The following is a 16,761-nucleotide window of genomic DNA, read 5'->3' on the forward strand; positions in this document are numbered from 1 at the left end:
GGGGCTTCCCCCGCACTGTGCCCCCAAATAAATTGGCTCTAGGTTGGGAGAACCTCTCAGAACATCAGGAAGAGAAGGGGATCATTTTATCTGACGTACATCAAAAAGCTTAACACTAAATTCTGCCCAGAGTCTTGGGATATTCAAAATCAATGTGAAACGCGCAAGGAGATTCTTAAAACTACACTTGCACATCTTATGGCAGGCATAGACAAACTCAGCCCTCCAGATGTTTTGGGATTACAACTCCCATCATCCCTGACCACTGGTCCTGTTAGCTAGGGATGATGGGAGTTGTAGTCTCAAAAATATCTGGAGGGCCAAGTTTGGCCACCACTGGTTTAGATGGTTAAGTAACTTGGGAGCTCTTAACTCCACACCTGACTTTATGTGTGTTGGGTCAGAGTCAAATTTATACTGACAAGTGTTACACAGGCCTGCCTTTTCTGGAATACTCTAAATAAATACTGCTTTCTTTTTCCAATATTCCCTTCTCTCTGCCACTTCAATGTTTTTTAAAGTAAGCTTTAAAAATGAATACAAATCCAAATTACTTGAAAACCTGAATCTTGATAGCACAATTACATGACATAAGTATGTTGAGGAAAATTAATTACCATAACATTTATTAAGAACAGAGCTTGCATTTCTGGAAGGCCACAGAACACACAGAAACCTGAATATAATATAATTTATCCAGATATTATTCTAGCTGTCTATGTAAACACCACACCAGACAGCTTTGAAACTTTTATGCCATACATCAGACCAAAATTTAGAAGGGATTTGCTAACGGTGGTTTAAACTTCTTAGTCTGGGGCAGAATTCATTTCTGAACCTTCTCGAAGGGTGTAGACAATGGTGTCCAAAGTTTTTCAAAGAGGGCCAGATTTGATGAAGTGAAGGGCCGTGAGGGCTGACCAAAGGGCCGACCAAAGTTGTTAACCTTTTTTTGGATTGAAGTTGCTGAGCTTTTATTATGATTTTACCCCAAAGTTGTTGACTTTGGACATGCCAGGTGTAGAGAGACTTAATCTAATCAGCCTCCTTATGTTTCATCAGTGGAAGGTTGTGTTTTTAGTTTTATTCTTTGAGTCTCTTCCATAACTTGGAGAGGACAAAGTGTCTTTCATTAATATGTGTATGCAGATGTTGCCACCCACTTCTCTGGGTCAGTTCCAGGAGTGGCTGCTGTCCATTGGGACTGGTAGGTTAGAAGGCAGCAAGATCAGCAGGAGGTGAAGTCAGAGCCAGTGTCAGCTAGAGCCTGTAATTCCCGTTTTGTCTCCATCCTCCTCCCTGCTGAGGCTAAGAAGGAAGCTGCCAGGCAGTGCCAACCTCTGGGCTGGTTGTCAGAAAGAAGGCAGGCAGGTGGGGCTTGGCTGAGGACAGGATGAGGTTGGTGGGGCAATGCTCCATTAGCTATAGTGAATTTACCACCATCGGTCAGGTCCATGTCCTGAACAACATTTATTTCTATCCATATATAATTGAACAATTGACTAAGGTTCATTAACCAACTAAGATTTCTTTAGCTGTGTAAACAGCCCTATGAAGGCACGAGTGCTTGCAATCCACATATTTTTGGGCAGCTGCTAGCAGTCCTTTATACAGAAGAGAAGAAGAAGAAGAGTTTGGATTTGATATCCCGCCTTTCATTCCCTTTAAGGAGTCTCAAAGCGGCTAACATTCTCCTTTCCCTTCCTCCCCCACAACAAACACTCTGTGAGGTGAGTGAGGCTGAGAGACTTCAAGGAAGTGTGACTGGCCCAAGGTCACCCAGCAGCTGCAAGTGGAGGAGCGGAGACACGAACCCGGTTCCCCAGATTAGGAGACTACCGCTCTTAACCACTACACCACACTGGCTCTCATACAGCCATACCTTGGTTGACGAACGCCTTGTGAGTCAAACGTTTTGGCTCCCACAAGCCTGGGAGTGAGTGTTCCGGCTTGAGAACTTTCTTTGGAACCCAAATGTCCAGTGTGGCTTCTGCAGCTTCCGATTGGCTGCAGGAGCTTCCTGTAACCAATCGGAAGCCGTGCCTTGGTTTCCAAACGCTTTGGAAGTTGAACGGACTTCCGGAACGGATTCCATTCAGCTTCCAAGGTATGACTGTATTAGAAAGGCTAAACAGAGGAATGCCACAATATAGTGAGATTCTTTGTTATCCAGCAGGACTTGCAGGACTCAAACATTTCAGTGTTGTTTTCCTTACCGTAGCCCCCTACTCAATGTACTGCATGCTAATTTTGAAATTTCCCTAACTTTGGGGGGGGGGAAACTACTTGTGATGCATTTTGTGGGACCTGCTGTTGGAAAAATATGAACCCTGCTGGGTTTACAGCGATGATAGCTAAAATTTCTGGGTTGTAGCCAAAGTACATAGAGTTGATTTTTTTAATGTTTCTTTTTCTGTTGTCTTTTACCTTGTATTGAGTACTACAGAACACAGCTATAGTTTCAAAGGATGCCGTTCTGCTATTGAACTTTAGTTATACAAAATATTCAGAAAGGTTTGTGTTACACAAAAATATATAGATTCCTGCAAAGGCCACAGTCGCAATCCAGCAAGGAAAACAAGGCTGCAGAAGCAGCTTCAGATGTCTGCAGCCATTGCAAAATGTACAACTGAATGCATCAAAAAGGCCACCCAGGACCCAATGATCTGGCACCTGCAACCTTTTAATGTACATGGCAAAGCACATCTGCACCTGGACCCCTAGTTGAGTGACTTAAGTTTACAAGACTATAGGCGTGTTGGGGCTTATGACATCATTGTCATGTTGAGTAACATAGAAACAACAGACTTATGATTTTGTCTGATGCCAGATAGCAATTAAAGTTCAAAGCTGGGGGTGTGGAAAACTCTACAGGATTCATAATTGTATGCAATTCTTCAATGACACCACAGGCCAGGGAACAGGGCCCTGCAGCAAACACATGGTTAATCCCTGCCCTGCCATCAGCCAGTATCACCAGTGGGGAAAATGGTCTTGAGGGCTGGAGGTTGCCCGCCCCTGAAATAGCATCTTTCCTAAAGGGAATGTTTCTTAAACAACATGCCCCCTACTCATGCTCTCACAAGAGGTTAGATTTGTAGATAAATTATGACAATACATTACAGTTTGGATCATAATATTTAAAAAAAATATTCTGTGACACAGTTCTAGATTAGCTTTCTCCCATTTGGTGCTCTCCCAAAATTTTGGACTACAGCTTCCATCATCCTTGACTATTAATCAAGCTGGCTCTGGCTGATGGGGGCACTAGGAGGCACTAGGCTGGGCAAGGCTGCTCCAGGTCCTTGGTTGAGTAGACCCTTCCCTTAGTGCTCATGCAACATTTTACAGAACGGTGATAACTTTGGATCCAACCCAATGCTCTTGACCTTTTGGATTTGCCTGCTACTTTTATTTATTTAGTTTAGTTTGCAAATGCATGCTCTAACTATTGCACCAGAGGAAAACCAGGATGCCTGGCCTAGAATCGAAGAAGTTTGAGAAGAATGCAAAACTCAAAGCAGGGCTGGACACTGCTTTCAGAAATGCTTGCTTTTAGAATTTAAGAGTAAATCAGCAAAAATAGTTGAGTGAAGCAACAAGAGTAGCAGCTTAGGAGAAATGAAAGGGGTGAGTCAGCTCTTGTGGTTTCTGTTTGAACATTAACTCACTGAAAAGTATGTATTGCTGCAATTTCTTTAGAAGAGATGAATTGTGCAGCATTTAAGGCGTCAGTGTAAGACACTACACTTCTGAGGACACGTGTGCACTATATACAAATAAACTGCAATATATACAAATAAAACAAATTTGACTTTTCTAAATAGTTTTTTTAAAGTGCTCATTGGGTGCTATGTGGTGCTGAACACAAGATACATACCTAAATAATGTTCATGAACTAGAACAACTTCGCACAAACCAGACTCTTCTGAATCCAGTGGTAAAATTCCTATGAAATCAAAACAAAACCCTTCAACTCAAACCACATATATACTGTATCATATGTCAACTAAGAATTGCATTTCTAAGGGAAGGCTATAGCCCTAACCTCACTGACCTGGGAGTAAGAGCCACTGAATTCAACAGGACTTGCTTCTCACTAGATATATTTAGGATTGTGCTGCTAATCATTAGTCTGCCCATCACCTTTAGCTTCTGTCACCTCTATATAATGCAGCTGGAAGGGATGAAGCTGTAAAATTTGCAAGCTCTACCCTAAGTGTCGCTGCTGCTGTGGTAACAGATTGGCTCAGACTCAAACACCTCTTTTTTTACCCTTTTATGAAAGAACTTTACAGTGCACTGTGGTACCAATGAGTGATAGTTATGGAACTCAGTATTAATGAAATGAACATGTATTATGCGCAGTTCCAGGAAGCTTACTCATATGTACATAGCAAAGCCTGCCTTAGGGCATGTTCAGACTAGCAGTTTGTTACACTATCTGCTCACAGTATTGAAGTAAAGAGATGATACAGGTGGAAAGAAGTCCAAATCGCATTGGTGGATCATTTTCACATAGGTAAAGGATCACCTTAATATAGCTAAGTTTTGACTTTACTGCTAACAATTCCTATGTATTCTTCAATACAAAATTTATCACATCAATGCATCATGGGGATTCTCATAAAAATGCAAATTAATACTTAAGATTTAAAAAGTAAAAGAAATCTAAAATTTCTGATTATTTTAATTTGCTATTTGTTTGCATGTAGCCCCATGTCAACATATACAATCTGGATGCAGACATAAGGCTCATTAGCCTCAGACATGTCACCATCCCTTGGCCTAGCCCCTCACCTGTGTCACAGTGCTGTCTGGGGCTGATGCCCAAAACATCTGGAGAACGCCAGGCTAAGGAAGGCTATTCTAACCCAATGCAGTTCTTTCACTTAAAAAGTATTCACTGCTTAGATTAAAAAACTGCAACTTACCGACTACCTCATCATTTGGTTGAAAGAAGGTCACTTTATTTCCAGCTTGAACAAAAGAAAATAAAGGGATTTAAATAAAAAAAACCCCAAGAGAAATTACTATACTTTGAAAACTGTATTTGCAAAACAATAATTTACAAGGCAAACTTCCTGCAATTCCTGATCCCCAAGCAGATGTCAGTGAAGAGGTAGTGAAAGTCCATGTTAAGCAGCAGCAGCAGAAGGAAGGGTGTGGTGGCGCCACTTACCCCATCTCCTGGCAGCAGAGTTGCAGCTGCTGACCAGGATAGGGGGGAGGGTGTCAAGGCTTCACAGAGGTCGGTGCTGTGAAAACACACCTCCAGAGCCAATGAGGTACTTCTGTTGGCAACGCCAGGCTGCTGAGCCAAGGGTGCATAAAATAATACAAATAAAAACACCAGGGTGTGGGTGTGTGGGTGTAAATTCTGCCCCTGCCTATAGGTGTGTTTGAACAGCACTAACCTCCCTGCTGCTTTGCCCCTCCCACTATCAGGTAAGCAGCAACTCTGCTGCCAGGTGATCAGATGAGCTCTATCACACACCATCTGCTGCTGTGTCCATGAAGGAGGAGGAAGGGGAAAAAGGACTTCCTTTAGTTTGCTTCTCATTGTTCCACTCTATTGAACTACCTGAGGTTCTCGTACTGAGGAGAACAGCTTCTTTCTACTTTCTCTGCAACATGCATAATTTTGTGCACCTGTCAAGACCCCCTTACAAACCGTTTTTTTATAAACTAAAAAGCCCCAAATGCAGGACAGTTGTTTCAGCCCCATAATCATTTTGGTTGTTTTCTGAACCTTATGTATCCTTTTTTTGAAGCACAGCAACCAGAGCAGGACAGTATTCCAAATGCAATCGCACAACAGATTTGCATAGTGGCATTATTATGTTGGCAGTTTTATTTTATTTGGTTTTGGGTTTTTTTGCACTTGCTTACAGTGAATCACAATTGCCATTTTAATGCCCATTTACCTAGTTTGTTCTTAACCTCTTGATGTAATCAGCAAGCTTGGTCATCTCACCATTTACCCTAACTCCAGCTCACGCTTAGTTTAATAATAGGAATCTGCCCTACATTTTTCATGGTGAAGACAGATGGAAACCATTCAGCTTCTCTATAGTCTGCTTGTTTTCCTTTACCACACCTCTGACTCCCTTGTCATTCAACTACTTCCCTAGCTGGTTTCCTGCTAATAATGTATTTAATTACATTTTTTGTTCTTTCCATTAGTGTTCTTAGCAACGTACTCCTCAATTAATTGTTTTTAATGTCTGCTTGCATTTATTTTGAGGAAGTTTGTGCTCCTTTTAGTTCTCCTCAAGACTTATGTTTTCTTGCCTCCAATAACTTCCTCAACTCTTAAAAACACTGTTAGCCACCTGGCCTGAGTGGTACCTTTCCTGATCTGTGGTATATATTCTAGCTGAGCTTCTTTAATGTGGTTTTGAATAACTTCCATGCATTCTGGAGTTATTTGACCCTCTTTGCTTTCCCTTTCAACTTCCTCAACAAACAGAAACCAGCTGCCCTGGCAGAAAGGTACTTACGAGGGAAAAAACCCAAGTGACTCTTTCAAATGAGCTGAATCACAAGGCACAGAGAAACGCAAAATACCTGAAGTCATTACCAGCAGGACCTGGGAAAAAGCTCATCTGACCCTAAAGCACAGGCAATTCAACACTCTCATACAATTATCATTATTTTATTATTAAATTTGTATACCGCCCTATACCTGCACATCTCAGGGCAGTTCACGACAAGATCATAACATAGAAACACAAAATACATAATAAAAAAATGAGAAAAACTCAATAAACCTCCCCCTCCCCAACACATTTTAAAAGGGCATTCATTGGATGTTAATCAGTCAAAGGGAAGTGTAACTGGGTGTATCTGCATTCCACTCAGGATCCTGTCCCTAGTTCCTAATTTCTTAGAGCAGGGCTACAAGAACCAAAAGTTTGATAAAGCTCCTGTTTATTCTGTCTATCTAGGACTGTGAAAGCATCAGGGCATGGTTGGTGGTCTCTGTTTGACTTGGTAGATCACAGGTTGGGCAGGTCTGTCTGAGGAGAGTGGGGCGAAAAGAAACAGCCAAATGCAAAAGCAACATCTTCCTAACTTCTACCAGCCTCAACCAATGCAAACTTAGTTGACAGGAGGGTCCAGTTTAGGAGACCACCTGGAAGGGATGGTTTCTCACCTCTGTCTGAGCCATAATAAAGCAGAACGGCATCAGACCATAGAACAGACTCTGGGGTTTTCCAGATGTTCAGAGATCAGGAATGCTGCATTGGAGCCTGGAGGCCACTGTCACTTCACAGCAAAAAGGGCTTGAACCACATTTGGAAAAGGAATCCTGTCGTGTCCTTTGGTAAAAGTCTTTAATAATGGACAAGATGGCAGGGGATGAAAGGAAAAGGAACTCTAATGCCTTTCCTTGCCACCCAATTCATCACTGAGCTTGCTGTTTGCAGAGGGCAGAGCAAGGTCAGGTCAGCTTCTCTGCTCGTGAGATGAATTAGTAGGGTGTGGATTTCTGTGGACCCCCCCCCCCATTCTGTCATATGACCAAGAAACAGTATCCAACATAGAGCTCTTGAAGATTCTGCATGTTTTCTTCTTCTAGCGCCTTGGGGTTCTTTTAATGGGGAGAAGTTATAGAAACACACTGTCCCCTTTCTCCCTAAGCCTGTAGGTGCCTACTCAAGTATTTTGCTCAGCCATGTGCCAAGTCACTTCTTTGCCTCTCTTCAGATGTAACAGAAAGCCATAGATGAAAGTCCTTGACCTCAACGATAAGGTGAGATTTTCATACTCTCAGTTATAGAACCCATAAGGCATCTTACTACTTTCCAGGAATTCACAAACAAAATATTTATATAGAAGAAAGTAAACGGAAGCACTCGGGAATTCAAGTGGCCCTAATAAACCCAGCCATTAACAATCAGCATAGCCCCACTGTGGCTTGTTTCTTAGCCACACTGTAACGTGACCGAATGTCAGGAGAAGGTAACAGAATGTTAGGAACTGGTTTTCATGTTGAGAAGATTAATGGGGTTCAATGCTGTATAGTACAAATAATGTTTACAAGGCATTTTTCATTGCCAAAGAAAACAGCAACATTATACTAATTAGTATACTCACTCTCCAACACAACACCAGCAATTTCCCTCCCAACAGGTAGAAACTCCTTCTTGATCTTGATTTCTGACAAAAGCTAAGTCAAATAATGGTTAGAATGCCTACTGTAAAGAATAATAAATGTTGAGTGCATATTAGTACAGTAAAATGCTATTACGGCCTCCCACCAAACATTTAATGGCAGATTAATACAGGATAGTCCAGTAAGGCTGAAATCATACACACATTTTTCCTGAAGTAAGTTCCACAGGAACTTAAAGAGTAACATGATGATACTAACTTGACTGTGCTATGAAACCCCAGGTCTTTACAGTTACCATGTTCTGTCTTCTCTATGTACAAAAATGATTAAAAAATGATTTAGTAGTTTAGTTATTTATCTAATTATTGAAATGCTATGAAAATGTCACACACAACATCCTTTGCTTTTAATAATTTTAATAAATCATGTCATAATGGCAGTAACACCTGGCAAAAGCCTTAATTTTCCTTGCTTTGTTCCCTCTCTATTTTATTTCTTCTTCAATACAAGATAAAACGGTTCATGTTATGGGCAGGCCAGATACCCATCTAAAGCAAAAAAACCCTGCACTAACAAATAAAAGAAAAATCACACATAAATCCGTTTTTAATTTTTAAATTATGTATTTTTTTAAAAAAAAAGCATAGTAAGCTAGAGAAGTTCTAAGAGGCAGATAAATGTAGTAAGACAGGTCTTTATGCTGCACACATTTGTATACTTAGCACAGCACACTAGCTCTAATCCCAGAAGCGATGGGGTACATGTTGTCCAACTGATTTCTACAACTATGGGACCATAGAACTAACCAGCGTACCCAAGGGGGTGCTTAGCTTTAAGTGTGGGCAGATAGCATTCACTTAAGCCTCTATTAGAGCCAATTTATATGCAGTCCTGGGAATGGCGCTTGATCCAGCCTCTACATGGTAGCTGAAGGAGGCATAACACGTAGAGCAAGGATCATCCTTGCAATTATCATTCATAATGTGGAGAATCTCCACACCAACAGCAAACATTTGTAGAAGTGGGGCACAAACCTTGCTGGAAACAAGGACAATTCACTGTCAACTGTGCCTATTGTGTGGGCCAACTCTAACAGGGACCTCCCCCCCCCCCCCAGTAATGGCTGTAGTGCAGGGGTCAGCAAACTTTTTCAGCAGGGGGCCGGTCCACTGTACCTCAGACCTTGTGGGGGGCCAGACTATATTTTGAAAAGAAAAAAAGAAAGAATGAATGAATTCCTATGACCCACAAATAACCCAGAGATGCATTTGAAATAAAAGCATACATTCTACTCGTGTAAAAACACGCTGATTCCTGGACTGTCCGTGGGCCGGATTGAGAAGGCGATTGGGCCTGATCCAGCCCCCAGGCCTTAGTTTGCCTACCCATGCTGTAGTGGTATGGAAGCCAGCCATTTGGGTCTTAGAACCCCCTCCTTCATTTATACTACTGTTTTACATAGTTGAATAAGGTAGATTTCAGTAAAAGGTGATCCTTTAGTTGAAAAGGGGCACCTTATATAAATAGCAGTTACTTTAACTGATGGACCAACATATGACTTGGAAGTAACATCCACTGAGCATTGTTGACTTCCTTGTGAATAAATGTATAGAGAGTTACGCTGTAAATTATAAGGGTGCCTCTGTTACCTTATGCCAGGGATGGTAATGTGTGGCCCTCCAGATGTTGTTGGACCTCAACTCCCTCCATCCCATGCTGGCTGGAGATCATGGGAGTCAGAGCCCAACAACACTTGGCGGGTCACAGGTTCACCATCCCTGCCTTATGCAAACAAAACTGCCACCAGAATGGGTTAACAGCATTTTGATGTATTTGAATCAAAGAGCAGGTTCATAGGTTCTACTTTCTATGAAGTAAAATAATACAAGTACCTTATCATTGATCCGACTTAGAGCACAGGCTTTCACTTGCACTTTCACATAGTTGTCTCTTGTGACAGGAAGGTTATCCTACGATTGAATTGACATGATTCACCCACTATAGGACATGTAAGTATGTCACAACTAGGTATTTCAGCTTAACTGGTTTTGCGGATAGAGTTCTTCCCTTCCCCTAGATTACAGTGAGAAAGGTAGCTTAGTGGTAGAGCAGCAGCTTTGTATACAGGAAGTCCCAGATTCAACCTCCTGCATTTTCATGTAGGGCTGGGACTCAACCCCGTGTGAAATCCTGGAAAGCTGTTGCCCATTAGTGTAGACGCTACTTAGCTAGTGAGGCCAATGATATGACTCATCAAAGCCTCTGTTCCTATGCAATCCTACCCTGCAAAGTTTTAAAGCTACTTAGAAGATTATGTACGAGTTACGTCTAGGGAATGACTTTAGTAACAATACATAGAATGCAACACACACACACACAAATGAACTAAATTCTATGGAAATCTTACGCTGAATTCTTCTGATTCAGGCAGTTAACTCAAAGTTTCCAAGTCACTTTCCTCTTTGAGAAGGAAGTGAAAAAGTGACCTTATAATAAATCCAGAAAATGAATTTTGTACTATATGCAATTATTACAATGGGTTGTAAATTATAATTAAGGAAAAAAACCTTTTACAATTCTGATTGTACATCTGATATTCTTTTCTCCATCTTAGGCTCCAGTCATGAACTGGAGTTGTTCTGTCAGTCAAAAGTGGAATGCATGTTTTAATATTTCTGGTTCTGAAGCTATTTTCTCATGTATTTTGTTAACTGGATTGAGAAACAAATTTAAAAAACCTAGTTACTGCACTCAGATGTTTCAAAGTTAAAAAAAGGTAATTTGTTTTGTTGTATAATATCCCCACTTTGAAAAGCTTTAAGTCAAATCTAAGTCTTTCTTCGTAACTCACGGCCAACCCATAGTTTGACAACCAGGGCTGTTGTTCAGGCTCACACTCACATACAGTCCACTTTCTCATGTCATGATTTAGGCAGACCATAGTTTATAATTAGATCTGAACCAGACAAATTATGGTGTGTTCAAACTATAGTTCTCACCTGCATGCAGCACTTGGAAATCCACTTCAAAGTATGACTTCTAATTTTGCCTAAATACAGTTTTATGCCAACCAGGAAGGAAGGGAATCTAAGCTTGAGACAGAAAGTGGAGCATGCAAGTCCAAAGCACACCCCAAAGGCCAAACCATGGGTTGGCCATTATAAGTCAACTGAGATGGGATGGCATTTAGATGTAATGCTAAACCATGGTTCAGAATTACAGGAATAAGTCTAGAAGTCTCTTCTGGAGCTAGTGCAAGGAGAGTGGAAGTTTCTGCTGTTGTTTTAGGTTAACTTTAGCTTAGCATGCCACTTAAACAGAAAACTGTGGTTCGTCTTAACACTTTGCTGTATCAAGACATTTTATAAACTATAGTTTGAAGTTGGCTTCTTTCAACTAGCCGCAGTTTGTCCAAGATCACATGAGATGGCAAGCTGTCATTATTCTAAAACAAATTATGGCATCACATATGTTAGACGTGTATGCAGTCTTATATTTCTTTAAGCAAATAACTTACCTTTTCCAGGAAAACAAAACTGGCCTCTTCTCCAGATGAAGTCTGCTGCCAGTATAAGCCTTTCATTCCGACCTTTAAAATATAGAGCGGGAAATGAAATACCTAAATACGAATTTAGGCCAATATCTAACTCATCAGTTCTGCTAGCACAAGCACTTTGAACATAGCAATTAAACTTCCTCTCCCTCTCCTTGTGCCCCCATCCCACAAATCTGCTCTGGAGTGTTGCGGGAAAAGCCAGAACAAATTAGGTGAGAAAGTTTGGTTGCTCTGCCAAAACTGCTTGCACTAGGAATTGTTTCATTAGATACTTCCAAGTGTTTCTAAATAGATTTTAAATAAAAGACTTTATATGTTTTGTATAAATTTAGAGATCACAGATAAAATCTGTGTTATTACCACTGTTTCTGATAACTGAAAGAGCAAATCAAAAGAGGTGAATTTTTAAAACTTCCTGTTATAATATTGTACTATTATCCATTAGAAAGATACGTCACCTCATAACATCAGCTCCACAGAAAAATTATGCTTCTGATTATGCCCCGATAGCTCAGTTGGTAGAGCATGAGACTCCTAATCTCAGGTTCGAGCCCCATGTTGGGCAACACTTTCCTGCATTACAGGGGGGTTGGACTAGATGACCCTTGTTGTCCCTTCCAACCCTACAATGATTCTATGATTGAGCAATACAAGCAACATTTTTCTTATTGGAAAAGCCTGCTTTAGTAATGTAAGTCTTGATCAGCAATTATCAATGAACCCTGATAAACTTCTAAGTACCGGTAACTCAAAGGTTCTTCCGATCACAGTTTGAAAAACATTTACCTGTTTCTTTTAATTTCCTCCCCTAATTCAAAGATACTTCATGAATATACATTGACTTCTTAACCATGGAGTAGTTTATTACATTACAGCACGCTGGGTTTAGTTCTGGGAAATCTAAGAAAGAAACTCATTTACTAGCTTTAGGGATAAATCACCATCTGTTTCATTTCACTCATCTGAAAAATGGGAACAACACTAAGTTGATTCAGGTTGCATTATTACACTCACTTACCAAGGAGAAAGTTTCATTGTACTCAATGGGACTTATGTCTTAGAAAAAATATATAGGACTGCACTACAAGAAACTGAAAATTAATTGTAAAACATTTCTGTAGAATTTTACCACAAACTCAAACCTTTTTATTTTTACGATCACCATTTATTTCAATGGAATGAACAACCTTTACCCAGAAGTAATCTCAGCTTGGCTAGTACCTACCATAACTGATCTTTTTTCTTAAAAGCACATATCCTGAAGAGCACTGAATATATTCTAAGGTGTGCTCAGTTTGTACGATTCAATGCCCAAGTCTAGCCAACCATCTGTATAAGCACAGTTCGTTCAAAGCAAAACCACAACTCTCTGCAGACAAACGGATGCAGAAAAAATGAAGTGATGGTATGGTACTTGAAGACTACAGATAGGAGCAGCTTGTGATGGGACTACTAATTATCTAAAATATGCGTATACAGTATACACAAGGAAATGGAAGGTGGTGTATACACTGTCACACACAGCACCTAATATAATTTGTAAATCTGAACTATTAGGTTAAGATGGCCCACTTAGTAAGGATTATTTGTCTGAAACCTTTACTGTTTCTTGTGCATTTCATTCATCCTCAATCCTGTAACTCCTCATCTTCCCTCTCACTCTTAAGCACTTCTCGGTTACTTATCCAATGTACCCTATAAAAGCACAAGAATTCTGAATAAGTGAAATGGCAAATTTGTTGTGCATGAAAGGATATTTCTAGGTCTCAATTGGAAATTTCTGCAGATATTCTACTTTAATCTAAGCAGGCCCATCTGGATTTTATTGGTCAGTAAGATCTACCTGTGGAGCCACTCCTCTGGATTCCCCTGACCTCAGATGGGAAGTGGGCTGTGAGCCAAACAAGGCTTTGCAGTTGTAGGGCCTTGTTTTTTGCATATTTGCCAGACACTGGGCTTAATGCCTTTTCAGCACCAGGTGAAGTCCTTTCAATTTGTGCCAGCCTTTTAGACATTTTACACAATACTACTCAAAACACATTTATTCAAAGGTTCAGCTGAGTTCCATTCAATGGGACTCACTTTCCAATTAAGTGTGCCTCTCTAAGTGAAGCGTTGCTGGTGCATTGTGTTTTGCTTTAGCAATCGCTGGCATGTTTTGGAAACTCCGCTTTTTAAATTATTTTATCCTATTACTGCATTTTAGTCTATGCTTCAGCTCTATTCTGAAGAGAAGGGTATAACGTTCTCGAAATAAACCGGTGCGTAAACAAAATAAGCAAATGCCCCTACCATAGTGCCAGTACTTTACTGGGTCTCTTAAATGCAAAATTGCAAGATCCTGATTTCCCACCACCAGCTAAAGGGAAGGATATGAGATGAGCAATAGCTGCAGGGAACCTCCCGAGCTCAGGAACCTCGCCCTTCTTTAGCAAGACTGGAAATAAGTGCGGATGCTGAACAGCTACGGGAGGTCAAAGAAGGGCGGCTGCAGGTCCGAGGGCTGAAGGCGCCACAAAGATCAGCGCTGCTCTGCTCGCTCCCTCTGCCTCGCGCGCCCAGCCCCTTGCCCCGCAGAAGAGACCCGGGTGGTTGTCATGACAAACCCATTACCTCTTCTTAGGCCCCTCTCTCTGATTCTCGCGGGAGCGCGAATCCTAGCTTGGAATGCCTTAGAACGGAGCAGCGCAGAAACGCAGATCCCAATTGGCCAAAACGGCTGTCACTCTATATGGGGGGCGGGGGACCGAGGGAAAAACGAGAGGAGCCCTCCGGAGCGGCGCGCTCTAATAGCTTATCGACGGGAGTTCCTGGCCTGCTAAAACTACAATTCCCAGCAAGCCTTGCAGCACGGGTTGCCTCATTGGTCCTAGCATGCAGCGCCTCTCCAATTACTGAGTGGGCAATAAAAAGCCGTACTAGGCGTGTGAGAGGCAGAATAAGGATGGGAGGCAAGTCAGCTTCGCCGCGGTCTCCTTTCAATAAGCATGACTTTCGGAACGCCAGGCGTGCTTCTTTCTCGTCACGTCCAGCCTCGCTCGGTTCCCCTTCGTTCACACAATTGCTACCGGCCCGTGCGAAACTTGCGCGCCCTCCTCGGCTCTCCCCTCACCTCGCGCCCTTGGGCTTATCTCCTCTTTCCCAGAGCGCGCTTTCGGCGACCAACTCGGCGGAATGTTCCCCTCTCCTAATGGTGGCTGGGCGCGTCCGTCATCGGGAGAGGGGTGGGATCTGCGGGCTGGGCGAGGGCTTGGTTGGCTGCCTCGGGATTTGCGCCTCTCTTCGGGTTGCGCAGTCAGGCGGCGGGTGTGCGAGAGAGGGAGAGCCGGGCAGGTCGCTCCTCTCTCTTTCCCTCTCTCCGCCCACACGCGCCTCCCCCACCCCACTCCGCCCGAGACAGCGGCGGGGACTCTGAGGCGGCGGCGGCGGTTATAGCAAGAGCAGACGCGGGCGGGGATGGTGCGTCTCGGGGAGGCGGTAGCCTTTGCCGCTGCCGCCGCGCCGGCTGCCGCTCCTCCTGCCGCCCCTCCGTCCTTGCTGTGGGGGTGAAGAGGACACCCGAGACCCGACAAGAGATGAGGTAGCGGCGTGAGGCGGCGACGGGGACCCGCGGGCCAAGGGGCTCGGCAACGGGCAGGGCGAGCCCGGGGGGTCACCCTGGTGAGGGGAGCGCAGGCGCTCTGGGGAGAGCGAGGCGGGGAGGGACCCCTCCACCAGCCCTAGCGCACGCGCGCGGCCCCCTCGCCCTTCTTCGGGGGCCCCGCATTCGCCCCCGCCGCCTGCCCTGTTGTTATTCCCAATGCTATTCCTGGTTGGCGGCCCGTTTTCCCTCCCTCCCCGGTATGATTTTTGTCCCCGTTCTTCTCTCCCTCAGTCCGCCCCATTGCCCGGCCCACCCACCCCCTCCATTGCCCGGCGCCCCTCTCTCCTCCCAGGCGCCACCCGCGCGAGAGGAGGGCGATCCGTGGCCATTGACCCGGAGTGTGTGCCGGGAGCTCTTCGCCGGCGGCCGTGATTCCTTTTAAAAAAATCTCTCCTAATGCTGGTCTTCTGGCGCCGATAGCGGCGCCTTTGATTTCGTTACCTGCTCCGATCTTTTTGACTTATTTCTTAAGAGGTGGGGAATATATATATATATTATATAGCAAGCAGAAGGGAATAAGTGTGCGGGGTGATGAGCGGGCCCTCCTTGTGGGGGGTGGGGAAGAGAGAGCTTATTTATGCCCGGCTCGGGCAAACGAGATTGCCTTGCCTGCAAAAGCAGCCGACGTCTTTGTCGTGCCTGTTTTAACAAACACGCTCTCGCTCGTGTCTGTTTTAACAAACTCGCCGGTAGACTGTCGGTGCGAAGAGATGCAACGAGAATCCGAGGTGGAGCATGTAGAAGTAACTTATACAGTAGTGTCCCTGGCTGAGATTGCTGCGCGCGGGCAGCCATGGTTTCCAAAGAGGAATCTCCGTCAGTGACATTCTCCGACTAAAAAAAAAGTGTCTGGATTTTTGCATGAGGTTTGGCCTTGCACTTTCTAGCCCATGCACCTTTTTTTGGCCTTCACAGCCCTGTAATGAAGGAAACATGTCCTCCACTTCAAAGATTGGCATTTAGCCTTGGAAGAAGCAAGGTCTTTATCACGTCTGAGTTTAACAGCAACATTTATTTGATTACATTTGTACCTATAGGCAGTCTTCATCTTGGATGTGTTTTCCTCATAGGAAATTGACTACTGAGAACAAACTGCTTACCAGTAATACTATATAAAATAATTTCATCTTGTAGGCATTCCCAGCTGGAGTAAGTGTTCAGTAATGAAACAGCCATGAAAATGTGACATAGTGACTTCTTGCTCATAGCCATCCTTCACAAACAGTTTTTTGGCTGCTTGTTAAAGGCAAATACTGTATATCTAGTTCAGTTTATTATGCTTGAGGCTAAGACCAAGGAAATAGTTAAATTCTTAGATCTCTTATGAAACTGTGAGCTCTTTTGGCAGGATTTAAGATGTCAGTATGATGCTGAAGTCCAAAGAGATAATTAGTTGGATATTAATACTCTAATCAAAGATCTGGAATTTATAGAGCATCC

The 16,761-nt window shown here is 43.1% G+C and overlaps 2 protein-coding genes across 16 annotated transcripts in view; one reads left to right on the top strand and one right to left on the bottom strand.

Moving 5' to 3' along the window:
• CRYZL1 (crystallin zeta like 1) overlaps nt 1-14,924 on the bottom strand; it is a 28,715-nt gene extending 13,791 nt beyond the window's left edge. The window contains exons 1-8 of one of the 12 annotated variants that reach the window (XM_028727092.2): nt 14,791-14,899; nt 13,276-13,373; nt 12,904-13,047; nt 11,640-11,711; nt 10,015-10,092; nt 8,104-8,176; nt 4,935-4,979; nt 3,881-3,949 (exon numbers count right to left, since the gene is read on the bottom strand). In XM_028727092.2, coding sequence (XP_028582925.2) covers nt 3,881-3,949; nt 4,935-4,979; nt 8,104-8,176; nt 10,015-10,092; nt 11,640-11,711; nt 12,904-12,906 — 340 coding nt within the window. In that variant the 5' untranslated portion in view covers nt 12,907-13,047; nt 13,276-13,373; nt 14,791-14,899. The other 11 variants (XM_028727090.2, XM_077927318.1, XM_077927317.1 and 8 more) reach the window with 11 other exon arrangements.
• Nucleotides 14,925-14,996: 72 nt separating this feature from the next.
• The window catches only part of ITSN1 (intersectin 1), an 85,778-nt gene continuing 84,013 nt past the window's right edge, over nt 14,997-16,761 (top strand). For 3 of the 4 annotated variants that reach the window (XM_028727084.2, XM_028727087.2, XM_028727089.2), the window contains exon 1: nt 14,997-15,258. The gene's annotated coding sequence lies outside the window, so the exon portion shown is untranslated. Of the gene's footprint in view, nt 15,259-15,770; nt 15,796-16,761 lie in introns of those variants that run through there. The other variant, XM_077927315.1, reaches the window with a different exon arrangement.

Source organism: Podarcis muralis, chromosome 4, assembly GCF_964188315.1.
Source record: "Podarcis muralis chromosome 4, rPodMur119.hap1.1, whole genome shotgun sequence".
Classification (NCBI taxonomy): Eukaryota; Metazoa; Chordata; class Lepidosauria; order Squamata; family Lacertidae; genus Podarcis; species Podarcis muralis.